This window comes from Neopsephotus bourkii, unplaced genomic scaffold (assembly GCF_033783945.1).
Source record: "Neopsephotus bourkii isolate Nb327-2 ecotype Australia unplaced genomic scaffold, CSIRO-AGI_Nbou_v1 NB_756, whole genome shotgun sequence".
Lineage (NCBI taxonomy): Eukaryota > Metazoa > Chordata > Aves > Psittaciformes > Psittacidae > Neopsephotus > Neopsephotus bourkii.
Window position 1 is genome coordinate 825,112 of NW_026901254.1, and position 27,981 is coordinate 853,092.

At 39.4% G+C, this 27,981-nt stretch overlaps 1 protein-coding gene across 7 annotated transcripts in view; it reads right to left on the reverse strand.

Annotated features, from left to right (window-relative positions):
* MLIP (muscular LMNA interacting protein) overlaps positions 1-27,981 on the reverse strand; it is a 111,910-nt gene that overhangs the window by 15,726 nt on the left and 68,203 nt on the right. For 5 of the 7 annotated variants that reach the window (XM_061354963.1, XM_061354964.1, XM_061354965.1 and 2 more), the window contains 6 exons: positions 26,360-26,425; positions 26,192-26,275; positions 26,026-26,085; positions 24,266-24,310; positions 22,643-22,687; positions 13,217-13,342 (listed from right to left, as the gene is read on the reverse strand). In XM_061354963.1, the coding sequence (XP_061210947.1) occupies positions 13,217-13,342; positions 22,643-22,687; positions 24,266-24,310; positions 26,026-26,085; positions 26,192-26,275; positions 26,360-26,425 (426 nt within the window). The remainder of the gene's footprint in view (positions 1-13,216; positions 13,343-22,642; positions 22,688-24,265; positions 24,311-26,025; positions 26,086-26,191; positions 26,276-26,359; positions 26,426-27,981) is intronic. The other 2 variants (XM_061354967.1, XM_061354966.1) reach the window with 1 other exon arrangement.

Here is a 27,981-nt window from a genome sequence, read left to right on the forward strand (position 1 = left end):
AATTTCCAGTAATATGGGTGTTTGAAACTTCCCTCAGCATACTGACTGTGAATATTTATGGACTCACAGAAATTGAGTCACTGCTCAAAAATGACGATGCTTCCCTGCCCCAGGAAGGGGCCCATTGCTCATTGACTGATAACAGCCAAAGAACTTTAACTGCTTTCCAGGTGAGAGAATGAAATGAAATGGATTTAATTTTCAGAGTTGACCTTCCACCTACATATTTTCTTCCCAGATTAGCTGCAAAACTGAATAAGCCCTGTTTTCTGAGTAAGCTTTTCATGCAACAGAGATCTTTGACTTTAATGTATATCCAAACCGCAAACTTTGACTGAATTTTCTAGAGTATATGTGCGTAACTGTCATCGCCTATATTAAAATTTGAATTAAGATTGTATTCTACTATCATATAATTATTAAAATTATACCTACTTCTTATTAATGAAAGGAGAAAGCTAGTACTGTAATTTACAGCTTATCATATATGACCACTTCATCAAAATTCAGAACACATAGCTAAAAAGAAAAAAACCCCAACCACTGACTCTTTGAAGATCATAACATCTTTGTAACATACGTAAACACTGGCTTCTTTAATTAAAGCTCTAAGTACATACTTGGAATTTCACAGAACTAATTATATTTCATACATTTTTCTAACGTAACTAGAAAAAGAGTTAATTAAGGCCATATTTCAGAGTACACATTATACCAATACCTGCCATAACAGTTAATTGAATTTTAATTGTGGCACTTTGGCCTTTAAAATGCAGAGTTTCCAAGTCAGCTCACTTTGTTTACTTTTCCTTGATACCTCAGAAGAGTTTTTACAATCTAAAAACCAGCAGGAAATTGTCTAGAAACATATGTGTTCAGTGACATCTAAGATACAAGTTTCTACAGCTCTGCGTGTTTTGGGATAGTTTCCATTAGCTATGATTTTTTTTTCCTTCAGACTTTGTTTTCTCACTGTCTTTAATAAAAAGCATACAATTGTTTTTTCTGTGTCTCATACAGCTTGTATGCCCACTAAATCTTTTTTATATTTTTCACTCAATGGTATATTTCTTCTTTTGTCATTAAAACCAACAATCTTTACTTCTGTGTTCTCTTCCTTGTAATTTTGTCTTTTGTTTTTATTACTGTATTACAAGCAAAGACATGTCCCAGGGTTGCAGTTCCCATTTGACAAATCATTGACAGAGATTATTTCTTAACATTCCCATTTTCTGTACTTTCAAATTCCCTTAGAAATGGAGTTGTATCCAGTTCAAACTCCATCATGGATCATGATCCCAGCATCAGAAGCAGCCTCCAACCTATGGTAAGCTTGCCCCCATCACCATCGGCATGTCATAGAATCCCTTTCACAAACAGTCATTAGAAGCAGATACTAGAAGTGTTGCATTTGGTCTGTTGTGTTTCCTCTGGTTGTTCTCCTAAGATGCGTGCTCACATATTAACCTGAAAATGCAGAAGGCTAAGATAAAGAGATCTTGGAGTTGTTAACTAGGGCCAGAATTTCTATTATATTTGATATCGGTTTATGCATTTAAAATGTCTGCCTGAAATACACTAAGCAGAAGGCTAGATGCAGTCTGCATAGAAAACCATGGATAAGACTGAATTCAAGTTTTATATTATGTAGAGATTTCTAAGAATGAAACCAAAACATTTTAAAGTACTTTTGGGTTCTTGAGACTGGTTTAATCTTTCCCAGCTAAGACAAGCTGCATAAATAAGAATGCAGAAAACAACAGAAGTGGCTCTAAGTGGGTTCCAAAGAAACCAGGACACTTCTGGGCACAGTGTTCACTGGAAAGCACATTTTGATTTCTAATGAAAGTGCCTGCTGGGATCTGATCCTACCATGTTCAAGAAAACAACTCTGTGTGAAAACAACTCTTTGTAAAAATAATTGATTGATTTCTAAACGAAGTACACCAAAGATAACAGGGTCCTACCATCAACAGCTTTTCCTAGTGGAAATAAGACAGCAATGCCCTTAAAATTGCCTAACTACCCAGGCCAAATGGAGTGAGGAAGTGGTATTCAATTCCTTCTTTTCCTTTGGAAAAGCTCTCTCTGGAGAAGTGCATAGGAGAGGTCTTTCCAGGCAGTACCAGACTTGCGTCTTCCTGTTAAGTGCATGCTGTGATGTCTCCTGTTGAGCCTAAGCTACCTTCATGTACTGTTGGTAATATGATGGCTTTGAAGAAAGCAATCAATTACCAGGTTATCATCCTTCTAAAGTTCTTTAGGAAAAATGTCTTCCTTTACAGGTCAGCTGAGCAAGATCTCTAAAGGCATTTTCTGCAGGCACTATCAAACCAGGCCCAAAGCGATAGAAATGTCATTTAAGTACAATATGATTTAAATGGTTCACTGAGCCTAAGCAATGCCATTAAAAGATATACAGAGGAGCCACAACAATATTAAGCATTAGTACTTTCCCAACGAAGAGACCCAATTTGTAGCACAGCACTAATTAAATGGCTTGTTTGCCTCTGATTTCTTTTTCTACACTAAAGCAATTGTTCAGGATCACAGATAGTAGAAGGTTGATCAACCACAATACACCTACACAAGTATAGCATTTAAATATCACCATTCGAAAGAGAGACAGAAACCCTATTCTAGAAATAAAAGCAGCTGGGTTGATGTCGGGGAGAAAAGTACTTTTCCATGGCAACCATGAAAGGCTGCCGTGTTCACAGAATGTCAATACCCACTATGCTACTATTAATCAAACACAAACTCCAATGAGTAGGAGATTGGATGGTGAAGTAAACATAACTGATTTCATCTAAAAAACAAGAAAGATTCCTTTTAAGTATTCTGCTTACCTATAAGCCTGCAGATCTGCAAGTGATTATGCAAGGCTGACACAACAACATTTAGTGGTCTCAAGAAAAATCCATTTAGGTCCAGGAAAAAAAGCAATAAATAAATTTGCTTGAGTTCAAATTTGGGCATTAAAGAAAACTTTTCCTGTGCAAGCTTAGACCTTTCTTCTTATAAATAATGACTGATCAGATACAGAAATGGCAATTTAAAAAAAATTCTTGTACCTCTTGCAAAAATCCAATTCCTGCCAATCCATTTTTAAGGCTGTGCTGCTAAAGAATTAGCTAACAGAGAGATTTTCACAGGGGTGTATGTGAATCGTGTTCTCAGTCCTTGCAGACGGAAAGAAGAGGCAGCTTGAAAGTCAGTAAGGACTGGGAGGCCGTCCCCAGCTGAAGGAGCTACACCTGCTCATCCTCTGGCTCTCATTTGGGCAGGTCATTCCTTTCTCCTTCAAAATGACAGCTGGCTTCCCAAAATCTAATGCTCTTTGCCTTGACAGGTATTTCATTCAGTCATGCCCCATATGAATCATAGAATCACCAAACTGCCGAGGTTGGAAGAATTCAACCTTTTTTGGGGAAAGGGAGCCTAGGTGAGGTTACCTAGCACCCTGTCCAAACACATCTTGAAAACCTCCAGTGGTGGGAACTTCACCACATCCCTGGGGAGGTTGTTCCAGTGACTGTTCTCACTGTTAAATAAATTCTTCATACAACACAAGGAAACCTCTCCCAGTACAAGATGTACCCATTGTCCTTTGTCTTCTCCATGTGCCTTCCTGTGAAGAGGAAGCCTCCACCCTCTTTGTAGCCATCCTTTAAGTACAGGAATACTGTAATGAGGTTCCCCCCTTAGCCTTCTCATCTCCAGGAAGAAAAGACATAACTCCTTCAGTCTTTCCTCATAGGGCAGATTCTACAGCCCTTTGATCACCTTTGTGGCTCTCCTCTGGAGGGTCTGCAATCTGTTCCCACTGGTTTTTAATTGGTGGGGCCAGAACTGGATACAGTATTCTAGGTGCAGAGTTGTGCTCTTCCACCCTACAGAGCCCTCTGTTAAAAACTGAATGTATTCCCAACAGAAGCACTCTTTGGAATTAACCACAGTGCTGTTACAAGCTCTCCATCCCTGCAACAGTTGTACTCGTGTCCACCTTCCTGAGCTGTTTATTGCAAACAAAAGGAAAATAATAGTTTTTATAATAAAAAATTCAACTCCCATAATTATTCAAGACCAAGGAATGTAACTAAAAATAGCAGCACCTGATGCCTGGGGGCAGACTAGGGAAAGAGAGGAAAAAGGAACATAATAAGGCAAATGAAAACAGAATCAGTTCAGTTGAATGGGTAACATTCTTATTTCAGAAGCAGCCTGTGCATGGAAGAAAGGAGACTTTCCTGTTTTCCAAGCAGTAGGATAGACACAATAGCTTTGTTCACGCTTCCTCCTCACATCAAAGTTAAAACCACATTGTGAAATTATTTGGGCCACAGCTTATGGATTTCATCACTCTGAACCGTTGTAACTACAAAAGCTGACAGGTATATCTTTCAGCTTCATCAGCTAGTGACGGTTCAGGCATTCGGTGGAGCTTCAAACAAGAACAACCTGGACCTTAGTGTCTTTTTGATACAGCCTTCCAGATAGAGACAGCTGTTATTTTTTCACACACTGAACGAGCAAATGAAATTATTCTGGTTTTAGGAGCTCACTGTATCTAACATCTCTAATATAAGACACAAGTGATCATTATGGGGTTTTTTCCCCATATCCTATTTCCCATTTCTAAGGGAAGACTTGTTCAGTGAAAGTGCAGGTAAAAGATAGCGATGCCTTACACTGGCACACTGTATCCATTCTCAATAGTATATTTAAAACTTATTTTAAATGATTGTTAAGAATTTATGTCAGTGGGTTTTGCCCTCTAGTGGAAGATGAAGCAAAATACAACATATACTTCGAAATTCAACATATACATATATAATATATATGGGTTGACCATGTGGACACTTACAAATGTTTACTAGATGCTAGAGAGGCAACAAGTGAGTCACAGTGCACATTATCCCTTATCCCAGGGAATGAGAACTGAAGAGGGGGAACACCAGGAAATTACAGAGGTGACAGTCCAGGTTTAGTAGAGGATGGAAAGAAATTCCCATAATGTCTGGATATTGTTTAAGGAAGAGGTCTAACAGTTTGAGATTTCAACACCTGATACTGTGTCTACTGTATTGTGTTTTTTGTTACTTCAGTTATATATGAAAGTAAAGTAAATAATTTATTTTAAAATGTGAATAGCTCAGACTACAGTTTGGTGGTGCACAAGACAGGGCTATTGCCAGAAATAAGAGGCAAATATTGTCAGGGTTTTATCAACATATACTGATTCAAATGTTAAATATTGATGTGAATAAGGTCTAAATTAATCATCCTTTGATTACCAAAGAATGTTAATATTATAAACCAAAACAAATTAAAAATACATTTTAAGTGGTGAATATTTACTTCTTGTGTGAATAAACCTCTGTTTGCATTAAATTAGCCCATTATTGACATCTGGTTATTCTGTTTCCCAAGGTATTGGGCCACACCTACCTCCATTGTAAAAAACAGAAAGAAAAGGAAGACTCAGAGCATTACAGGCCAGTCAGTCTCACCTCAGTGCCTGGCAGGATCATGGAACAGATCCTTCTAGAAACTATACTTAGGAATATGGACAATAAGGTGGATGACTGGTGACAGCCAAAATGGCTTCACGGGGGCAAATTGTATCTGACAAATTTGGTGGCCTTCTATGATGGGTTACAGCACTGATATATAAAGAAAGAGTGATTGACATTATCTAACTGGACTTGTGCAAGGCATTTGAAATTGTCCCACATGACACTGGAGAGTCATATATTTGATGGATTGACAACTTGTTGGATAAGGAATTTTAATATATCTCTGATACATTAAAAAGTACAAAATATAAAAGAAAAATAAAAAATCTTTACAGATGTATGAAGCTTACAGGAAAGCCACATGAAATACCTTTGCTAACAGTGGGCAGTAACAAATGACCCAAGAGAGAAAACTTGTATTGTACAGGGAAATGGAAGAAACCAAAGAGAAAATATAGCTCTTATATTAACATTATACAGGAAGAACCTGTTAACATCAGAGAGGTGTAGCTGCATTTATCAGTTTGCAAAGCTCACAAAGGTTTCCTGAAATGACAAAAGTTCTTTGAGATCAAAAACTGTAGATGAAGAGGCCTTGTAATCATTACCATATGGGTGGAATGCAAATATACAGGTTGGGCTGTCCTATGACCTTTGCATTCAAGAGAAGAGTTTTGGATACACAGTGTTATGGGAAATCAGAGCAGCTCCAAAATTCCTTATTTGAGCAATTATTCAGCAAGTGTATCCGTGTTTGAGAAAACAGCTAACATGATACACCAAAAAATTATACTATACTATCTTAAGAGAACTTATTCATCTTCCCATACAGAATTCTGAGTTTCTAGCAGTTTTCATTTGCAAAAGCCAATACCTATTTTCATTATAAAAGCTGTCTTTAATGGTCATATGAACTGTTTATTCATGTGAATGCTCTGTAATGAACAAGGGAATTTGTTGAAACCCTTGCTGTCTAAAATAAGTATGTCAGTCTGGTTTAGTAAAAACTGAAATAAAACAAAACCCAGTCTAGCAGATGTGAAAAGGTCCTTTTGTTCAGGATGACTCAAAAACAGGACAGAAGGTTGATTTTAGTCTTAGTTTTAGTCCATCCTAACAAGTGAGTAGAATTGTAAATTTTGTACGTTTCACAGGACAGAGGGGCCAGCTTTGGACACTGTTGACTCTGCCTATTAACCTATATTATGTTTCTAGTCAATGGGCGTAGAAAGGCTTTTCCAGGCATTTCTTGAAAGTCCAATGGCTGACCAACATACATTCTCTACAGAGGTGATAACTTCTCTCTTAAGCAGTTTCAGCTCCCAATCTGCCTAAAACTAGTAAGTCATATTTCACCCTGTGCTTCTCCTGAACAGGAAACAATGACACAGCCTAAAGATACCTAATGCCTGTGTTTTAACCTCTTGCATCCTAAATAAAACACAGTGTACATCTTAGAGTGAGGTTGTTTCTCCAGGAATCAAGGTTGGGCCCCTCAGTTTAGGAAGGACAGGGACCTGCTGGAGAGAGTCCAGCGCAGGGCAACTAAGATGATTAAGGGAGTGGAGCATCTCCCTTATGAGGAAAGACTGAGGGAGCTGGGTCTCTATAGTTTGGAGAAGAGGAGATTAAGGGGTGGCCTTATTAGTGTATATAAATATATAAAGGGGGAGTGTCACGAGGATGGAGCCAGGCTCTTCTCAGTGGCAAACAATGAAAGGACAAGGGGTAATGGGTACAAATTTGAGCACAAGAGGTTCCACTTAAACCTGAGAAGAAACTTCTTCTCAGTGAGGGTGACGGAACACTGGAACAGGCTGCCCAGGGAGGTTGTGGAATCTCCTTCTTTGGAGACATTCAAAACCCGCCTGGACACGTTCCTGTGTAACCTTATCTAGGTGTTCCTGCTCCGGCAGGGGGATTGGACTAGATGATCTTTTGAGGTCCCTTCCAATCTCTAACATACTGTGATACTGTGATTTCCAGCCAGATCCTGTTACAAAAAGAGGACATGGGAAGGATGCATCTGGGGGGTCCAAACAGCATCTTCTATGGACTTCCACAACCAATGCTTTTCTAACACTAGACAGGAGCTCTCTTGACATATTGTAAACACCCTGTGCCGGCTGCTATTTGAAAATACTTCCGTTAAGACGCAGGGTCTAGTTTTCAGCTTACAAAGCTCATTAGCCAGCCTTGTCACCCATACTTTAGACTACAGAGATTTTGTCTAACTTCATGCTGTTTCAAAGAAAACACCAATGTCAGCAAAGCTGTGGTGCCCTGTGTATGGGCAAGACACAACTGCTTGTCAAGAAGACAGATAAAGCCATTGGAAAAGCCTGTATTTCTCTCAGGCTAGCCTCCCTTCCCTCAGTCCCCAAGAAAAAGGAAATAGCCCATTACTTTAGTGTGGGTAAATGTCAAAAGTAATCAGAGCATGAGGGATGAAATAGATTATTCCTCCTTTCAAGAACAAACAGCTTGAACAAGGAGTAGCCCTGTCCTGGCATGTCTGGAGTAAACAAGCCCTGACACAAGCTGTGCCAAGGAAAGGAAAAGCAGCAGTATCTCCAGGGATGCTGAAGACACAGGCTTGTCTCAGATGTATCTCCCAGAGCACCCGCCAGGACTGGTCCTAAATTTTGCCTGGAATTGGAAGGATAAAAGCCTGACAAAGCTCTTTGATCACGCCACACTTGCCGCTCACCTTATTGTACAAAGAGTTCTGACTGTAAGGGCTATAAGGATTCTCTTGAACACCACACATGACGAAAGAAAAGTGGCTGAAAAGTTCAGGGTTCAGATAGTCAGCAAGGGAGACAGATAGAAGACACATAGGGGACTTAGTTGGAAGGATCAGTTTAGGTGAATACAGAGGGTGTAGGAGAGCAGTCTCCTATGAAAAAAGAAAAGTAAACAAAAAAAAAAGATTAATGGATGAAAGAAAAAAGCTTTGGACAGAAAGCAAAGTGCTTGCCTTGCACCCTTTTTACATTTCACAGGGCTTGATGATTAACTAGGAAAGGCACTCTATCTTCATGCCACTACAACTGTTCTACACTAAACACTTTCATTGGCATGAAAGTACACATGAAAAAAAAAAAAAAAACCTGCTGTAGATGACCCATTAAACCAGCCACACTTTGGCTGATGACCAGTGCATCTCCTTGCATAACCATGTTTTGGGACATTTTCTGGGAGGGTAGGTTGGAGACAAAATCAGTCTGAAAACTTGAAAAATTAAAGACAAAATCAAAGTGTTTGAGAGTACAAAAGAATGTCTGGCTTATCTATGTACTAGCAGGATCACTTCAGGCTTTTTAACAAGACTTTTTAAAAAGCCTTTTCATCCATTTAAGAGTTAAACCAGTGAAGGTTCATACAGAGTGTATTTCACTACTGCAAGTTCTCCACAGTTTAATTAGTGTTTCTGGTTTAAAAAAAACCCGAACATTACATATATGGGGTTTGAAACCTAAAGAATAAAATTCTTTAAAAAAAAAAAAGTTCCTTTAAAAATTTGGGATAGAGTGAAGGATGCATACACAGGTTTTGGCACGAATCTCATGCTCATGTTTTGTCCAGGCCACCGACGCAGTACGCCCACTTGGTAGGCTGAGTCTAGACCAGGAACAGCTTTGCACACTGTGCCTTTGAGCTCAATACCCAAAAAATTTGTGACAAGAGCTGTGATGAGTTCCAGCAAAAGCTAATGTATTGCCTTCCAAAAGAGTCAGAGTGAGCAAACTAGTGAATAAGAGCCTAGCGGCAGCAGAAAGAGACCAGGCAGCAGTCACTTCACACAAACCTTGCCTCCTGCCTCATGCACTCCTCCTCAGAGGCACCAGCCCAACTTATTTATTAATGATAAACCTTGGCAAACTGGCTTCATGCCACTTGTAACTAGTATCTCCTTAGTTCATTTTTCTCTCACTCTTCCATTGCCCAAAGTGGCTTACTTTTTTAATGACAAAGGAGCCTATGTACATTCTTGTCAAAGAATGCTTGCAAGAACATGAATTCTCTAACATTCATTGAGTTGTCTTCATAGTAATATGTAATAAAATACCCTATTATTTTCCCCAAAAGATTCTATTTCCCTAGTTTCCAATTAACATCTTCATGAAACCACCAGACACGTCAGCACTGGACATGAGTTACATATACTTCCAGGATATCTTATGGTTGTTTTTTGAACAAATTGGAGCATATTTGCAAATTTTCTGAAACATTAATGAAATGTACTAAGCAAGAGAAAAAAAAATCTTCCTCAGAATGGGGAAATTACCATCTCCAGTAACAGTATCTAAAAATGTGGGAAGTTTAATACTGTCATCCTGATACCTCAGTCTGTACCACTGTCTGCAGAAAGTGCTTAATGGGGGGATATCCACTGAACAGCCAGTGTTATAAATTGTGTATGTCTTCAGGAAAAAGTTAACATGAGAAAAAGCCAAAATAAAATGGGATTTTTCCCTTGTTTATAAATTTTATTGGCACACAAGTGTCAGCCTACTCACAGTGTACCCAGAACACAAATATAAAGTGCTTTCTGTGAGCTGAGCAACATCCTTTCCAGATGATCTTTATTAATTCAGAAATCTCTTTTTGTCTCTATCCACTGCTTTGGATTATCTGCATGAGAACAGCTGCCTGTTAAAGCAAAAATTACTTTTTTTTTTTTTTTTTTACCAGGGAAATGGTCTTTTCCACACAGGGACATTTCTTAATGAAATGAAAAGCAAACAAGCTACTCTCTGCTGTGCAAAAAAATGTGTTCAACACAGGGACATGAAGCTGAAGGTCAACAGTTACAGCTGGCTGCATCATTATGTCTCAAGCTGAATGTCACCCACATAGTCACCAGCGCTCAGTGTCACATTGGGAAGATTAGCATGGAGAGAAAATACTGAAGAGGGCTAAGAAAAACCAAAGAGAGAATAAAGCTGGTGCCATCTGGAGTTTCATCTAGTCTGTACCATCCTTGACAATGCAGCCTGAATGTCTGTCCTTTCAAGAAGGGTGGGATGAAAAAGGGGCAGCAACATCACATAGTGAGAGTTTTATTAGCAATGTTATTAGGGAGAAAGGAAAACACGGAGATAAGGAGAGAACAGAAAGGTTTTTTTCCCTCCAGGAGTGGAAAGGTCTCCAAAGAAAACCACAGAAACAGTATGAGCAGTTTTGCCCTTAGCCAAAGTAGATACTCTTATTTGAGGACAAGCGCACTAGTACCATCTCTTCTGTAGAAAGCGGAAAGCCTAACTGTTAGCTTCCTGGTTTTAATCCACAGCCCCTCACATCCCTTGAATGCAGTCAATTTACCTGACTTTGGGGTAATATTAGTGAGAACACCTCCCACTCTTTGGAAGCCAGCCACTGTGCAGCCAAAAATTGTAACTACTGAAAGCAGGTGAAGAGGGAGAATGAGTGTCCTTACAGGCTAACAAACCCATGGTTCGAGATGAACACTGCAATTTTCAAGCTGTTGTCTGGGCACTGAGCCCAATTTCACAGACACTGCTATTGCTCTCCTACAGGCACTAAAACCCCTGAGGAGAGTTTCACAGATGCTGTAAGATTATGAACATCCTCATGTGGGCACCCAAGTCTTCTCCACTCACAAGAGACTTATCTCAGCACCATAAACCTACTCTGAGAGGCAAAAGCTAAAATCATAAACATGCTGTCATGATCAGCACTTCAGCATTTTCCCCAGAAATGGCTATTATCATACTACTGATTGTTGTATTAAACCACCATTAGAATCATTTAGCCATTTCTCACACAAACAAAACTGGTTTCTGTTAAGCCAGTGAATCCATCTGTATATAGGTCCAAGTACTTCCTTTTTCAGAACAAGGTCTTTATAGATATCTCCCAAAGTAACAAGCATTTTACAGCAACCTGCAGTATTTCTTATCACAAGCTTAACATACTCATTGTCAAATTAACTTTTCCATCTATCAAAGTCAGTACACAATATGTTTAGCTCATTTTAATATATAGCTTTTATGTAAAATAATTTTGGCTTTCGTTAAAACTACCACATTTATTCCTGGACTTATTGCATCCTCAGTACTTCAGTAATACATACCATAAGTAATTCATGCTTGATTTTTAAAATTAGTTTCACGTCAGAAAGCTTCAGACTATGGCAATAACCCCAGGTTTGTATTTGCCTAAAAATACAAGTTTGGTGATTGCATCCTTCCTTCATCAGTGAAACTATAGCCAGCAGAATCAGTGCCCAGCCCTAATAAAAGGAAGGTATGAGCTGCCCCTGTCTTTGCAGAGGCCCCACCAAGGTGGTCTAGCAGCAGCTCCAGGGCAGCTCTTTCATCCCAGGTTGAATGGCAGGACAGTGTCTTGGCATGAGAAGGTTTTCAGTAAGTCAAAGCATGAAAAACTATGAACTCATGTGGAGTCTTGGAACTCAAATATTCACTCTCAGCCTCAGAATTTCAGAGACAAACTATAAATCATCATTTTTATTATTATTTTCTCATATTTTATGGAAACTCTACATTCTATAAAAATCTGTAGAATGAGTAACCTTCTGATGCCACCCATATGTGTTGCTGGAACCCACTAATGCTACAAATAAATCTTCCTCTCTTTGTAATGCTGCAGTTCTGTTGAGAAATGTTAGGATTGTTCTACAGCAAGTCAGAACTATGATGAAAAATGGGAAGAACAAAAAGTAAAATCATAAAAAAAACAAAAACAAAATTTATCAGTTTTTAAATGGAGAAGAGAAGGCTGCCCTTGTTAAAGCCTCTCTCTAATGTGAGAGGCATAGAAGAGAAATTTGAGTGGCAAGGTATTTTATTCACTTCGTGTTTGACAAGAGGACTATTGGCTTCCTTTCACTACCCTGGAAATGGAAAATCCCAAACCTGCTGGTTAAGTTAATAATAAGCCTTACAGGGACATTCAGATTATGTATAGCAGTTAAGGTTTAATTCACATAAATGTACAAATACAAATGAGCAAGAAAAGACTGACAGAGCCATTCATTGGGTTTTTCCTAAGGCAATGCCTTATACAGGTCAGTAAACTTCAAGATGTGTTTTTGCAAAGTGACCCTGTGGCTTTATGCAGCAGTCTGCAGGAGAAAACAGCACTTTTGCTGGCCCATGGGCTACATTTTAGTGCCTGTCACATGTGGTAGAAGAGCTATCCTCTCAAGCTGTGAAAGGACAGCTTGGACCTGGGGTAGCTACAGACGGGTGTGACACAGCAACTCACTGAGACTCCTCCCCAATCTCCTTTGGAGAAGGAAGAATGAACCTAGCCCAATCCTTGCTGTCCTTGTTTCTCTTTAGAGAGGATTCAGATCTGGACCCCAAATGGATGAAAGACTTTCTAGTAGATCTGATCCAGACACCTGCTTGACAAGAGAGCACAGGATTTCTGCTTTCTTTTGTACAGTGTTTCCTACAGACATCATAAAAAAGTCCTCTCCTTAACATGCAGGCTTTTAGATCACACAAAAAAATGACCCTTTAGAAAGCCCAGCTGCCCATATCCAGCCTGGAGACTCTCCTCCAGGAGCCAGTGACCATTAGGGAATCATCTAACTTCACAATAAAAAAGAAGAGACCAGGACAAATGAAGGATTTAAGATTATTCCATCATCTTTAAGAAAACTAAATAAGGCTATAGAATCCTTCAGAGTGAGAGTTACTCACCTGCTCAGCATTCTGATCACTGATATCTTCAAGGTACTTTTTAAAAGGATTGGGTTGATAGGGCTCCTCCTTTTGCTGTGCACTCTTTCCTTTCACCATCACCGGACGAATGACACCAGGTTTTGTCTTGACCCATAACACAGCCATGGGAAAAGAGATGGAAGAAAATGAAATAAAATACTTTACAGTTCACAGAGTATTTATTGGGTCAGTTCCAGAGCAGCTGTACTGACTAGGGGTTTTTTTATTTTATCAGTAATTTATTTCACCACCAAAATTATGCAGGTGTCATGCTGCCTGGCCTACTTTTACTACAGATTCTGGACTAAAACAGCAAGAGCTGTTTTTATGCCCAGAACCTCTCCGCTGACATCTGTTTACTGTCAACACAAAAATAGATGCTGGGCCGTCAGTTTTGTAGGGTTTGCTGGCTGTGCTAGCTGTTCAGCTGCATCTTAATAAGTTCATCAACTCACGCTTATGCACAACCACACATCTGCTTTCATGCTGCACGTTGCTTTCTGGGTTCCTCGAAACAGTAACTTTGAAGCAAGAAAGGGCAACATGTGATGCTGTTAACTTACACCCAGGCAGCAACAGATCAGGGCAAAGTCTTTCTGGAGAACAGTATCAGTGACTGCATGCTGAACTTCATAGAATCATAGCAGTTTTTATGCTGCACAGTGGCTTTCAGCTCCTCCTGTTTGCTACCCATGCTGCTTGCACTTCAGTTGGGCTATTGATCCCACCACCTTTTAAGGGGAAGAAGCCCTAATTCCTACATGAGTATTCCCAGGTGCTTCTGTGGTTTCTAACATGTCAATAACCCCTTGTCTTTGCTGCCACATGGATCTTCATCAGCTACCTGATACAGCAGACCAAAGGATCTCACTTGCATGCCATCTCTCAAACATTGGCTTGCCACCCTCTAGCAAGTCCCCTTCAAATCTAAATATCCTTCAGTGAGCCCTGCAAACTCCTGTGTAAAGATCTTTTCCCCTTTGAGAGAAGTGAACCCTATCTGTTGCCAGCAGACCTGGTGTTATATAGACCAACTCACGACCAAAGAACCCCAGATTCTGCTGGTGACACCAGGCTAGGAGCCAGGTGTTGGTCTGCGGCTCTGCCTGTTTCTTCCCTCTTCATTCCCTGCAACTGGCAGGATAGAGGAGGCCACTTCTTGTGCTCCTGATCCCTTACCAGTCCTCCCAAGGCCCTGAAGTCTCTCTTGGTTGCCCTTGAACTTCTTATTGTAACTTTGTCACTGCCTACCTGAAAAATTGGTAGTGGATAGTAATCTGAGGGCTGTACTGTATTGATAATGGATAGTAATCTGAGGGCTGCTATAGGAAGTTTTCTCTTTGCATCTTTAACACAGGCCCCAGGGAGGCAGCAGATGTCTATAAGAAGTGGGTCCAGTCTGTGTATTGGGCCTTATGTTCCCTTCAGAAGGGAGTCTCCTATGACAATGACCTGTCTTTTTTAACTTTATGGAAGCAATTTTGACACAGGACATAGGACAACTTAACCTTGACTGTCTCCATGCTAGATGAACCATTATCCTTGTCATTGTTCCACTTGCAGAGCCTCACACCCCTCATGCAGCCTCACACCCCTCCAATGCACTGAGCACTTATCACCATTGCCCAAATCCCATAAGTCACTGTGTTCAGCCAGACAGAGGGAAGAGGGAATCCTCCATATCATACATCCTGCCTGCCTGCTGGGCATGTCTCAGGGAAGGCAGCCTGTGTTTCTTTCACTCTCCCTGATAGTCCTCAATCTACTCATGTCCCCCCTGAGCTCTGTCACTAAGGAGAGAGTTCCTTTACCTGGGCACACCTCCCACAGGTCTGGTCACTGCTGCTGTGCAACACCAGTGTAAGAGCAGGGCGCAGGCTGCAGCTGGTGCCAGGGTGGCAAAGTGCTCCCACGGCAGCCCTGCCTGGGCAGCTGCAACCACTGTGGTGGATGCAGAGCTTAGAGAGCCCATAGCTTTCTGCAGGGTAGATACCACCGTTCCCTGGTCAAGCTGGCAGAGATTCAGCACCTTCCTGCACACCCTTTTGTGTGAACTGCCACACGCCATGCCCTGTTTGCCCACACTACTGGCAGCTTTTCTGGTCACTGGTGCTCCCTAAGGGCTTCTTTTATACATAGTAGGTTTGGCTCCCATTGCTCCCAGCTCCCCTCTCCAGGTCCTGTCAGCAGCTATCACACAAGCTGCAGGCTCCTGGCAGCACCCCCAGATCCCCTGAGGTTCCTCCTCTTTGGGAACCCTCCTGTGCTCCATGTTAGAGCACTCTGCTGCGGATCACCCTGGCAACAGAGCCACTCACCTAAATGACTGAGTTACAGTATCTTTAAGAGTTCACTTAGAAAAGTGCAGTTTTAGAGACTTTAATTAGCAGGGATGTGTGATACAGCTCATTTCAGACAGATTGGATTATTTAGTCAAGGAAAGATCTTAGATAGCTACCAGCCAACCAAAAAAACTGGGTATTGACTTGTCAATTTAGTACATCTATGATTTTTAGAATTCTTACAGTAAAGTCTGACATGATGGCTTGTGGCATAAACTCTAAATGGAGGCTAGGGGATAATTTTAAAATACACAACCTGTTCAGTAAACAAAGAAAAGGAAGAAAATAGCTTGCATTCTCACTGGAATTTGGGAAGTACTGAAGTCCTGGAGGGATTTGTGATTGAATTTGAACCTTTAAATAAGTCAATTCTGTTCTTCCCTGTTACAGCTGTCCCTTAGAAAATGGGCAGGATTTGTCATAACTAATACAGATAACAACAGGACTGCTGCTAAGCTCCTTCCATGGCTGCAGCCCAGGGGGACAGCTTGCCCAGCTGAGAGTGAGGAAGAGGTGCTGTCATAGCTCCACACCCTCAGTACCCAGCAGGGTATAAAAATGCAGAGAAGAAACCTTTTTTGCTACTAGATTTATTTATGAAATTTAGACTGCGTACATTTAAAGACACCATACTGCCTATTTACAAGAGCAATACACTTAAGCAGTGTATCTGGAGTAAAAGAGAAGCTTGCTATGATGGCATCTGAGATTGCCAGATGTATCATGTAAACTGAATTGTGGATCACTTTCAAATAAGACCTGCAGGCATCCAGCAAGGGCAGGGTAAGAGGGGTGCCTGTCAGAGGGGAGGGCGCAGGAGGCAAGGGATGTCTCCACATCTTGTGCATCTGCCTCTGCCCTGGGAAAGGACAGAGCAGTGCTCAGGTGCTGAGGTGAAGTTGGCAGAGGAGTGGAAAAGCACAACATGGCTTTGGAAAAGCAAGGGCCATGCAGCAAAATATTTTCCCTTATCTTTGTGGTTTATCCCCTCCCTCCTTTCCACAGGTTGGGGCCTTTTCTTCTGCCTCATCAAATAAGAGGCATATTCAACTGAAAGCAAAAAATTAGTCATGAGGTGATATTCATTCTTTAAAAAGGATAATAACTGCCTAGGTGCATTAAAAACTCTTTCATTGCAAAGGTTAACTTAGTGAAAAATATGGTGTTCACTTAATAAATTTATAGTCCATAGTTCATGATTTTCTTTGTAGAATTCACTATAAGATATTTATTTTCTTCTCCAAAGTTTCTGAGAAGAGTTTGCAAAAGGGAAACACTCCTGGCTTTCAACAGAAAAGCAAATATAAAACTAAAACTACAGTTGCTATCAAGTCATCATCACACAGACAAAGGACCTGTGGCCTTCTAGCACTCCTTCACACCATGCAATTAAAAGCCCATTGAGGTACCTGAAATCACCAAGGATAAGCTACTCTCCTTATGTAAGAAACCTCTTCCAAAAGCACTTTGTAGAAATACTTTTAAGGGAGCATTTTCTAAACAGCATCACACACTCAAGTGTTGACTGAGTCATATGTTTGTGTCTGACTGCTAACAAAGCGACAGATATCAGCCAGCAACAGAAATTGAAATACTTTATTAGCACCCTGACAAAATATATCAAATCTCTGATCCAAACCCAAAAACTTGAACCCCTCATTTAATAGCAGGTAGCACAACTGACACTCCTGAGAAATAAACTGAAACTTAGTTTTGCCAAGGAAGCATTGATCTTCCTAAAACAGCACTGAAAAATGATAAAGGCTGTTACCATAGCAATGGACTGCCATCATATGGCTACTCCCCTAATAGCAAATTATACCGGGCCAAGATGCAAGCTCCAGAGTTGACCCGTAATCAGCTGTACTGATTTGGTGTCAGGGCACTTCCTGGCATGGTTTTGGCTCAGGCTGGCAAACACAGTCAGAAATAGCAGGACAGGCTGGGCGAGGGCAGCTTTTGATAGGCAGTATGGACATGGCTACCCTTCCTCAGGGACAGAAGGAATTTTGGTGTATGAAAAAGAGCCCTGTGTGATATTTCCCTCAAAAGTCAGAAGACTGAACTACTCATCTGCAGGTGTATTGCTATGTTCAACTCTATTTTTTCCCTTTGTTATCATGACATTGGTTGTTCCTGAAATCTTGCTGAAACTGGTGGATAAGGTCCCAGATGCAATGCTGTTCCTCTCAGAAGAGGCCCAAATTTCTCTGAGTCCCACATTTTCCTGTCTGAATCACTGTCACTTCCCCTTATCAAGAGTATTAGAGATTACCAGTGTAGGATCAGACTCTCCTCCTCTGTTACCTAGCAATGACTGCAGCCACTCTTTGAGGTGCTCTAGGTCACATAGACATTAAGGTGTTCTGGATACCTGAACAGCTTTTCTGTAAACAAGGAAGTTGCCTCTTAATGTTTAAAAAGGAATTGGCTCTTTCATATAATTTCAATGCAGTGCTGTTTTGAAGCAGCCTGCTTCTGAGACAACCAGACAAATAATTAACATAGATAATGCATGATTAGATAAAAATACATAACAAAGCAGGAGAGCTAGCCTTGTGATAAAAGTTAGTGGCCATCTTTCATTTCTTTCCACTCTAAGTCCATCAGAGCCCTCTTGACAAATAGTAAGCACTGAGTCTATCTGTTTGGCTGCATGGTCTTTATTTTCTGTACAAATTGTAGTCTTTGAAGCCTTCTGCTTCAACTGGGATAACCAGAGGAACCGTTTCAAGTTCTTTCCAATAAAATCTTTAGTTTTGGGGAAAGGGACCCTGGGACAGAGGGGGCTAGTATGTAATGAAGCAAGCCTCAGCTGATGCGGTCATCTTTTTGTCAGCACTGAGAAGCCAGTTACCTAAACAGCCTTTAAACTGTTGACAACACCTGCTTTCAGATAGTGAGGAATTGGCTGCCCTGTCATGAAAGAGCATTGAAGTTTCCACTGTCAGCAAAAAGATGGGTTTTGCCCTAACAATACAAACACAGAGGCTTTGTCTAGTTGAACTGCAAAACAACCTAAAATATTCCCCTTTTGTTTCTTTTCTGTCACAAATTAGTCTTCATGAAAGGAAACATGTAATTGAAATACTACCTTCTTTTTATTTTCCTTTGTAGAGGCTTATGCTTGCAAAAATGCAATAAAACATTTCAGGTAGTGTATCAGTCTAAGACAAAGCTCTCCTTCAGCACATTTGAAGGTGTGAAGGCATATAACTATGGTTAGAAGAATTTCCTCTTCCTCCAGCTAAATAGTAAATCACTCACATCACTGAAAGCCTAGGAAGCAAAGATAATTATTTTCTTCACCTCCATGCTGAAGCAGCATCAGTTCTTACACCAGAGCACAGAGAATAAGGACAGTCACCTGTTTGAAATTCAAGTTGTCTTTATTTTTGTCCATACTGAAATATTTGCATTTCAAGAAACACAAATTTTCAACAAGATGTCTGATACTATACTGTGTGCTAAACTAAGCCAAAGTTATAATCAACATATTTAGCCCCTTTCCATTCTATTCACTGTCCAGGGATCAGCTTTTTCCTCAACAACTGGAGAAAAGGGACAGATCCACAATAAGAGCAGTGTGAACAGGGCACTCACCTCTGTTGCTATTCTGCAGCCAGCAGAGGAGCAAGTTTGCAAGTCGGGGACCAGAAAAAGGAACAGGTTTGCTCAGGCAATGCTCACTGCCCAGGCTGGTGACAAGGAGGGCGATAACGGTAATAAACCCTTCCACTGCACACTCAAAACCTACAAATGACTGTTGCAGCATTAAAATGAATAAACATAAAATATTTGGGTACTAAGGTATGCAATACTGGTCCCACATGAATTTTGCTGTACTTGCTTAAGATGCTACAGTTAATGATGATGTCAATAATATATGTTGTGTTGGTGTGCTGGGTATGATTTTGCACTTTGTTGTCATAAATCATTCATAGTCATCTTTTAAGAGTAGAAAATCTGTTGATAAGAGTCACAGTGGCAAGCCTAATGCTTCACTTGTCCATTGGATTAAAGTCACATAGCTGAGAGGCAGATACGTTTTTGGTCATCATAACAATCAGTCTCTGGTATAGCTAGTCAGAGACTCCAAGACAGAAGTAATTAGCTGAATCATAAGTCCTGCAAAATTTCTAAGTTAGAAGAAGAATCATTCATGAATAAAGATCACAATGTGCTCAGAGAAAGGTTTGCTGTCTGAACACACAAGAATTCCACTGTAGTGATCACAGTTTAAAAAAAGTGAATTCAAATATATAAATAATTAAAATGCTTTAAAAAAAGACAGAAATCAAAGAAGCTGCCAAAAGTATTTAATAGTTATAAGTGCCCTGAATGCTACTTAAGACTGTAATCTGTGCGTCAGATTATAAGACTTTAAGAGATCAATACTGATGTTCAAAGAGCATCAAAGAAGTGCAAAGAAGTGGGGGGGGGGGGGGAAGGATAAGGAGGAGAAGGCTCCAAAGTCAGGAAATTGTACTCAAATACAACCTATAAAAAGGAAAAAAAAAAAAAAAAGAGGAAAAAAAAAAAGGAAAATCTAGCCTGTAATATAAAAACGTCATAAATTACATTAAGAAAGAGAAAAAAAACTGTCTAAATTTCCTTACAACTAACAGTCTATAGGGCCAGTAGATAAAATCAAGACAAAAAAGATGCGTGAAGAAGAGGAGTCCAAGATTGAAAATCAATTCCTCACTTCAATTTTCCTCACAGGAAGACTTAAGAAGGTTCTCACACTGGCAAAGAAGTAATTTGGAGGAAATGTATGAAGCACAGTGTCAGTAAGGCAGATCTGAGAACAAATCAATAAAATGAGCAAATAAAGTGCAAGGAATAAATAAAACTCTAAAGCAATTCCAGTGTGAAATTTCCACAGTATGAATTGTGGTATATAACTTGCTCCTTCAGACATAATCAGCTCCAGAAGAATGAGAAGTGCCAACTGTGGGGCAGGTTTTACTACAGGAAGCTGAAGGAACAAGGAATCACTAGTCTCTATATGTGACATTAAAAGGAACAATTTATAGTAAAGAACAGAATTAATATATTTTTGAGCAAAAAAATAGGGAATGTCTTTTTAAAGGGCAATTGTGCCTCATAAATATTTTAAAGTTATTTTAAAGAGTCAGTGATGCAAGAAAGCTGGCTGATACAGCAGATGTAGGTTGCTTTTAAAATACCCGTATGCAAATCTTTCAACATGTAGAAACACATATTAAAGGAAATCAAGTGAGAAACCACAGACCATCTTCCGTAAGGCTCAGTATTTGTGGGGTTTTTCCCACCAAGTCCTAGACGCATGGTCAGGGATCACAAAATGAAGCTGCGCCACAGATTATGAAGTTCAGTGGATGTACAGCCATTCTGCATATGGATTTCCAAAGGCTTTGGTGAAGGTCTTTCAGTGGGTCTACTAAGGAAATGAAAATGCTACAGAATGAGAGTATTTCCTGTGGACAAATTAAAATATAGGAATGAAAAGGGTGGACTAAATGTTCAAATTTCACAGTGCAGGGAAGTCGCAAATAGAGCTCCTTGGAGACTTGCTCTGGAATCTGGGCTTTGAGTTATGGATAATAGATCAGCTAGAAAAGAGTGGCCAGTAAGGTGTCAAAGTTTGAAAGTTATACCACATCATTCAGGAGAGTAAAAACAAAATATCAATGCAAAGAATTGCAGAGAGATCTTATGAAACTGAGTGAATGAATGATAAAAAGGGTGAAATTTAACTGAATTCAGCATTGATATATTTCACTGGGAAAATCTAAGCTATATTGTAAATTTACACAGGCAGTGAAGATCTAGTTAGCTCCAAAACTAGGTGTCACCACTCAGGAAATATATCTTGGATTTATTGTATACAGTACTATGCAAACATTGGCTTACTACTCAATACAAGGTGGAACTAAATAAATTACTATGATTGCTAAAGAAAGGAATAGAAATAACAATAAAGACTCTTATTATGTTGTCACGTAAGTAAGTACTGTGTTCAGAGCTAGACAAGAGTAGTTTATGGTTTTAGTCTCCGAATCTCAAAATCAAAATACTGAAAAAGATACAGAAAAGGACAATGAGGTTCATCAAGGATATGGGACAGTATCCACATTTCTCAAAGAGCAACTTATCAATTTTTAATTTTCTGTATGTAAAAGTTGTCTGATAGGGTAGTGTGGGGTATTATGGTTAATACTTAGAATATCATTATTATTTAGAAAATGAAGAAAGAATAATTTGCTGTTTCAGTACAAGAACAGAGGTCAAGTAGTAGGATTAAAATAGATAAAGTGCTATTTCACACAATGCATGATTAAAAGTAAACCCTATTGCTGCAGAATATTGTAGGGACTTGCTGTATAAAATGTTGAAGTATAATAAGATTCAAAATGTACCTGGAAAAATTATGAAAGAAGTAGTCAAAGATTACTAAACAGAAGAAATTGATTCAGGAATTCCCTAAAATTCCATTAGCTGAAATACAATGGGAAAAATATCTCATCCACTTCTCATTTTTCCCCATTTGTCATCACTGGCACTAGGACAGGATCCATGACCTCTCTTCTGACTCTTTTTCAGAAAGTTGGGCTCCAACAGGACTAAATTGTGATCAGAGCTAAAATGAATTTCCATGATCTCCCTTTCTTTATTTGATTTTTACACTTGCTTTTCACTAGTTAAGCCAGCTTTGATTTAAGGTGATGTGTAAGAACAAAATAGATGCCAGAACATTGTTGCATATAAACAAAATTGTAGAAGTGGGATTTTAAAACGGTCTGAGAACTATAGTTGTCATAGACCTCAAGATTCAGCAAGACTCTCTAGTTTGTCAATTAGTCCATGGATTTACATGTACTGTCAGGATTTACAGTTACTTAAAACAGGTATGTATTCAGTACAGAAGAAAGCAATATGAGTCTGTAGAAGCAATGCAGCTTTGTAGGAGGATACTTCCTGCAGCTTATTTCAAAGTACTAAGAAAGTAATAATTACTTTTGATTTTGTGCTAAGGCAAATTTTGAAAAACAGCGTACCACAGCTGTGCAATACATACCAGCTGACTCTCTGTTACAATAGGTGCTGATTTGTAAAGGCTGGCCTGCAAAAAAGGTAAATACATACAGCATTACATACAATATCATAGCGACTATAGTTATGACAGAAGAAAAATCCATGGACAGCAGCATGGATATGGACATACTACTGATGCAATTACACGCAATTGGTAAAAGAAGTTAAAATAATGTTATTTCCAGTTTATTTCTAGGTATAACCAAATATAAATGCCAATCATTAACATTTCAGGGAAACTTTTTTCAAGTGAAACAAAATTCTACTTTTTCATCTAATCTCAAAATACAAATCTTGACATTTCTTACCTGCCATTGTCTGTTAGTTTACAGCATCAATGTTATTAACACTGCCAGTTGTATTGGGACTTTGGTCCAACCTTATTATCCTTCTGATTTCACATTATGAAAACAAGAACAATCCTACTCAAGCATTACTTTTTCTGAGTATACATTGAAGCTGTATTTACCCTAATCTAAGTAATTGTGATGAATGTAAAGTATTTATGCATGTATGTGAAATAGCCATGTGCCACATACTTATCCATGCAGTGGTGACATTCAGAATTTCTGGTGCATTGATCCCTCCCATCAACTCCTTCAAGCACGACAGGAGTACCACTGGATAACACAGCGGTTCTGAATTGATGGTTTATGTCAGCCACAGTTTTGGGAGCTGGAGATCTGCTCTGGAGTGGTATTAAATATATTCTGTTCTCACAGATTACATCTGAAACACACTTTTTATTTCATCAAGAAGGTCTCTTCCAATATTCTTTCTAATTAGTATGAGCCAGCACAATCTGTCAAGTAAAAATCACAGTATGCAATAAAATATGCATGCCACCACATTCAAGAACCAAAATTGAATTTATCAGTCAAGCATTTTGCTGGCATAAAACTGGAAGGCTTCTATTGCTTTACCAGCACTGCTTTGACTTGAGGTTCAATAGAAATGCTGAATGATGAATAGCAAGCAGAGATTTCTCACCACAGGACTAGATGAGCTGTAAGTGAAATATGGAACCTGCAGTAAACTATGTATGCTAGTAAACATTAAAATGCTAATTTGGTTTAATGTTTCAATAGTGGAAGAGATGACTGCATGTAGAGACTTTCTTTATATGCTAAAACGTGTGTGTATGTGACAAAGCAGCTTCTCTAAGCTAAGGCTAAACTAGGGGGTTTCAGCCAGCTCTATACCTTGGAAAGAAAAGTTTGGGTCAACCCCAGATTCTAATGGATAGACAAGAACTAAAGGGCTTAGGCCAAATCCAAAGAACTGCAGCTGTCAGCCCCCATAACAGTCTGTTTACCAGGTAGCTGAGCTCTTGCCCCACATTTAAAGAAGAAAAAAAAATGTGTGAAAACATTAATTTTAACATCATATTCACACAGGTAAAATTAACAATATACACTGCTTTGAAAAGATTCTGGCCATGAGGGAAAGCATCTCAAGTCTCAATTTCCAGTGCTCTAACACACTGACTTCTCAGTACCAGTCAACACCATTTGTCATGAATAGATGCCTGTGCAGACTCAGTATTATAGCAAAAGCAGACAAATTAGACATTTCTGATGCAAAATGTAATTATAAAAGTACTTACATATCTGGTTTCACGCCCAGCTGCTCTTTGCAGTGTTGTTGACACCTTGTATAAAATAAATATATTAAGAGAGGAGTTACTCTGAGGAGTAGCCCGAAGAGATTTTCATCACTGTGACAGTTCTTAATTGCTTGAATTCAAGAAAACTTCAGTTTTCCAGAAAGATTAATGCAATACATAAGTTATCTTAAAGTTTTGCTTGATATGTTCATTGTAGAAAATACTGTTTAATTTTTACTGCTCAAGAAAATTATCCCACTCTATTGAGGAAGGCATTTAAATTACCTCCAAGAACTCTCATAACAAAATGCTATTATTAGATAGCCATAGGTGTGGTTGCCCCATGAATTTTAAGTTAGATTTCCTCACAAAATAACCTGGAATGGCATCTTTGCATGTTCTCGTTTGCAAGAACTTGCTTTCATCTGACTAATTCATGCTATTTCTATGGTATTTTCTTATATGCTTTTTTTACCTTCCTGTCTATGACCCTCTTTTACCCTTAGTTTAAAGCATTTTGTTATAAGCACTTTAGCTGATAAAGGCATTTATGGTCCCTATGCTGCATCCTATTAAACTCACTTTTTGTCCCCTTTATTTGGTCATGACTGCTAACAGAGGCCTCCAGCTTGGTCAAGGCTCAATTCTCAATTGCCCAAGGAAGTAGATTTTGGATGCTACAGCATTTTAACCACTTTGAATTCAGCAGACATTGGAAAACATTCCCTCAGCAACTGTCTGTGCCTGCTTCTTTATGTTACTATCATGTTTGTGTCTTTCAGCTGTCTGAAGCCTGATTCACCATGGCATGTTTGTTGACAGAAGAAATAATTTCATAATAGAAAATTAAATTTGAAGTGTATATTGAATATAGCCACTCAGGAATGCTGGTTCTATGCCTTATTTTTTTGCCTGGTGAACTGAATATTGTACAAGCTATTTTGAATGCATGAATTTCTTGATATGTCCCTCTGCCAAAAACCCCTTTCCTCTTGTTTCCAGCTGGATTTCTGCCATTTTCGCTTTCCTATCGCTACTATGACCAATGTAAGTTTATCTGTGGCAAACTGCATAGGATCCTCTTCCCTTGGTTAGTCATCCTTCTTAACAACGAAGGCACATCAATATAACTTAATGAAACCGGATGTTTAACACTAGCATAGAAAGTTATCCCTGCCTATCACTACATGTTTCTGAGTTATTCAGGGTAAATAAATGTAGTGGGCCTCCCCCTTCTGTGAAGGGCCAGAGTTAAAAGGAAATCAGCCCTTAAGAGCAAGTCTATTCATTCATTTAATTATCCCATTATTTGAAAATTAATGGGGGCGGGGGGGGAAGCGTCCTGAGAGACTTCCAGTTCCTGAAGCTAGAAACATTTGCTCCTCTATAGAGAGGACACACGGATGGGAAAAAATTGGTAAGCTGGCTAAAGATGTTGTAGTATGGAAGGCAAGTTATGAAGGATTTCTTCCTAGTGGGTCTTAGCTTTTGAAGCCTTAATGAACAGTTTCTCATTCATAAGATAGCCCCTTCTGACTTCAGGAAAGCATTCTGCAGCAAGGACTGCTCTGACTCTAGGGCTACATTTCTATCCTTTCACATCTTTCAAACCACCAGATACTTCTACTGATGCTGGATGTCTCAACTGCAACTTTCATTGCTATAGGTTTTAGTGTTGTCATAGGCTCTACTGTGATTTTGCTTGCCTTGATATCTACCTGGAAAGAGCCCTTGGTGTCTGGGTGGGCTTATTCACCTACCTTGCCAACATCTGACTCCGTGCTCATCTGCAGAAAACTTGGAGAAGACTCAGATCGGCGCTGTAAAATTATTTTCAACACAGAACAGACTTATTAATGATGAGGGAAAAAAAGAAAAAAAAAGGAAAGGAAGAGCAAAAGTCAATCTCCCATACTGATGGGTTACCATAGTCAATGGGTCCTGCAGGACTTGATCAATGACAGCACACAGCTCTTCTGTTTGTTGTCTGAGCTCAGCAGGGGAGCACATCTGAAAAAAGAGGATGGATCATTCAGTTAACCTTTGCTTTTTTTGTTTTCTAATAGAGATTTGGAAGTCATATAACAGCACTACCTCTGAATGAGTGTCCAAAGCAGTGTCTTCAGTCACACTGGCAGTCTTGGTTGGCTCTTCCAATGCCTGCAATTAAAAAGATGTTGGTGTGACACTGTGTTCAAAATTTTAAAAACCAAGCAAACATAATTTTCGTAATGCTGTTTCCAGAGGTGACACTTTAAATTTCACCATGGAAAGACGGAAGAAAAAGAAATTACAGGCCTTTGGAGCTTCTTCAGGTTACCAATTTCTGATTCTGAATTAGAGGGGGTTTGCATGGTTGCAGAGAGGGAGAGAGCATATCCAAGTTACTTAGATGAATGATCCCTGCTTTTAGAGATCAGAAACTACCAGCTTCAATTGTCTTCTCTGACAATGTCCCCCCTCCTTCACAGTAAGTATAACACTGAATGTGTGCCACACGCCAGAGGGGTCAGGGGGCTGCCTGCTGTGCACCATCAGAGGAAAGCCACCAGCTATACGCATGCGGACAAGTCAGGGGTCTAAGCACACAGGAGGTCCTTTCTTCTCCTCCAGTAGACATTTTCCTTAGAAAGTGCCTCCTTTTTAAAGAGGATTGTGATTGGACATTGCAACAAACCAATGCTTCACGTTTCTTGATTTTAGCCTGAAATTAGAAGTGTATAAAGTGAAATATGTGCTATGCATATGTGATATCACACTAAACAGGTGTGCAATCTCTCCACAAGATTCTTGTGCTTGTATATACCTCCTGTTTTTCTACACCAGCACCAGAAGCACACTTGGAAGCAGTGTGAATCAGTTTGCTGATCCCTCAGCTTTATCAGGAAACTCACAAAACACCCTCAAAAGCCAAAATCCAGTGGCTCAGTTCCCTTTTCATCTTCATCCAGAGACTGAGACAAACTCTCACTGCTGTCACCCATTACTGCTTTGAAGTGTTTTTCAAACAGGCTCTGTGCCAAGACCAAAAATTACTCTGGAAGCCCGTTGATGTGTGAAGCTGTACTACAGGGGAGGGACTTGCAGGGTTTCTGTACTTTTTGTTTAACACATTAGGTTTTTCTGAAGTTTCATTTCGCTAGATAATTGGAAAAAAAAAATAATGAAAGAACAAAAAGGCATTCTGGTAAAGCACTTTTTCATGCATGTAGGATTCTGTAGGAATGGACTGATCCGAGTGAGGGGAGTGTAAGGGCTGCCAGTCACAGAAGACATGTGGAGCTCATAGGAAAATGGCAGAATTTTTAAATAAAAAAATAAATAAATAAGCATATACTTAAGCAATTATTTCTGGGTTTAATTTTGCTCAGTACATATCCTCTGGCAAGTTTCCTATCCAGCTACTTGCAGCATACATCTATTTATGCATAACTGAAAAGTTAATGACAATTTACTTTTTATATTATTTTTATATCATCCACAAATGATCCTGAACAGAAACACATTTATAGAACACTGTCTCCTCTCAGAGAGTACAGTAATTAACGATGAAGAGTAGTTTCTTTCCAAATAAATTTCTTCCCTCCCCTCCAGTTCTAGACAAAACTGTTTGCCTTAGAGTAGTTGCATTTCAAAAGGAAAAAAGTAAAAGAACAATGATTTTTGACATACAGAAATTACTGTAATCTTATCCCAAGACAGAAGATTAAAAGGTC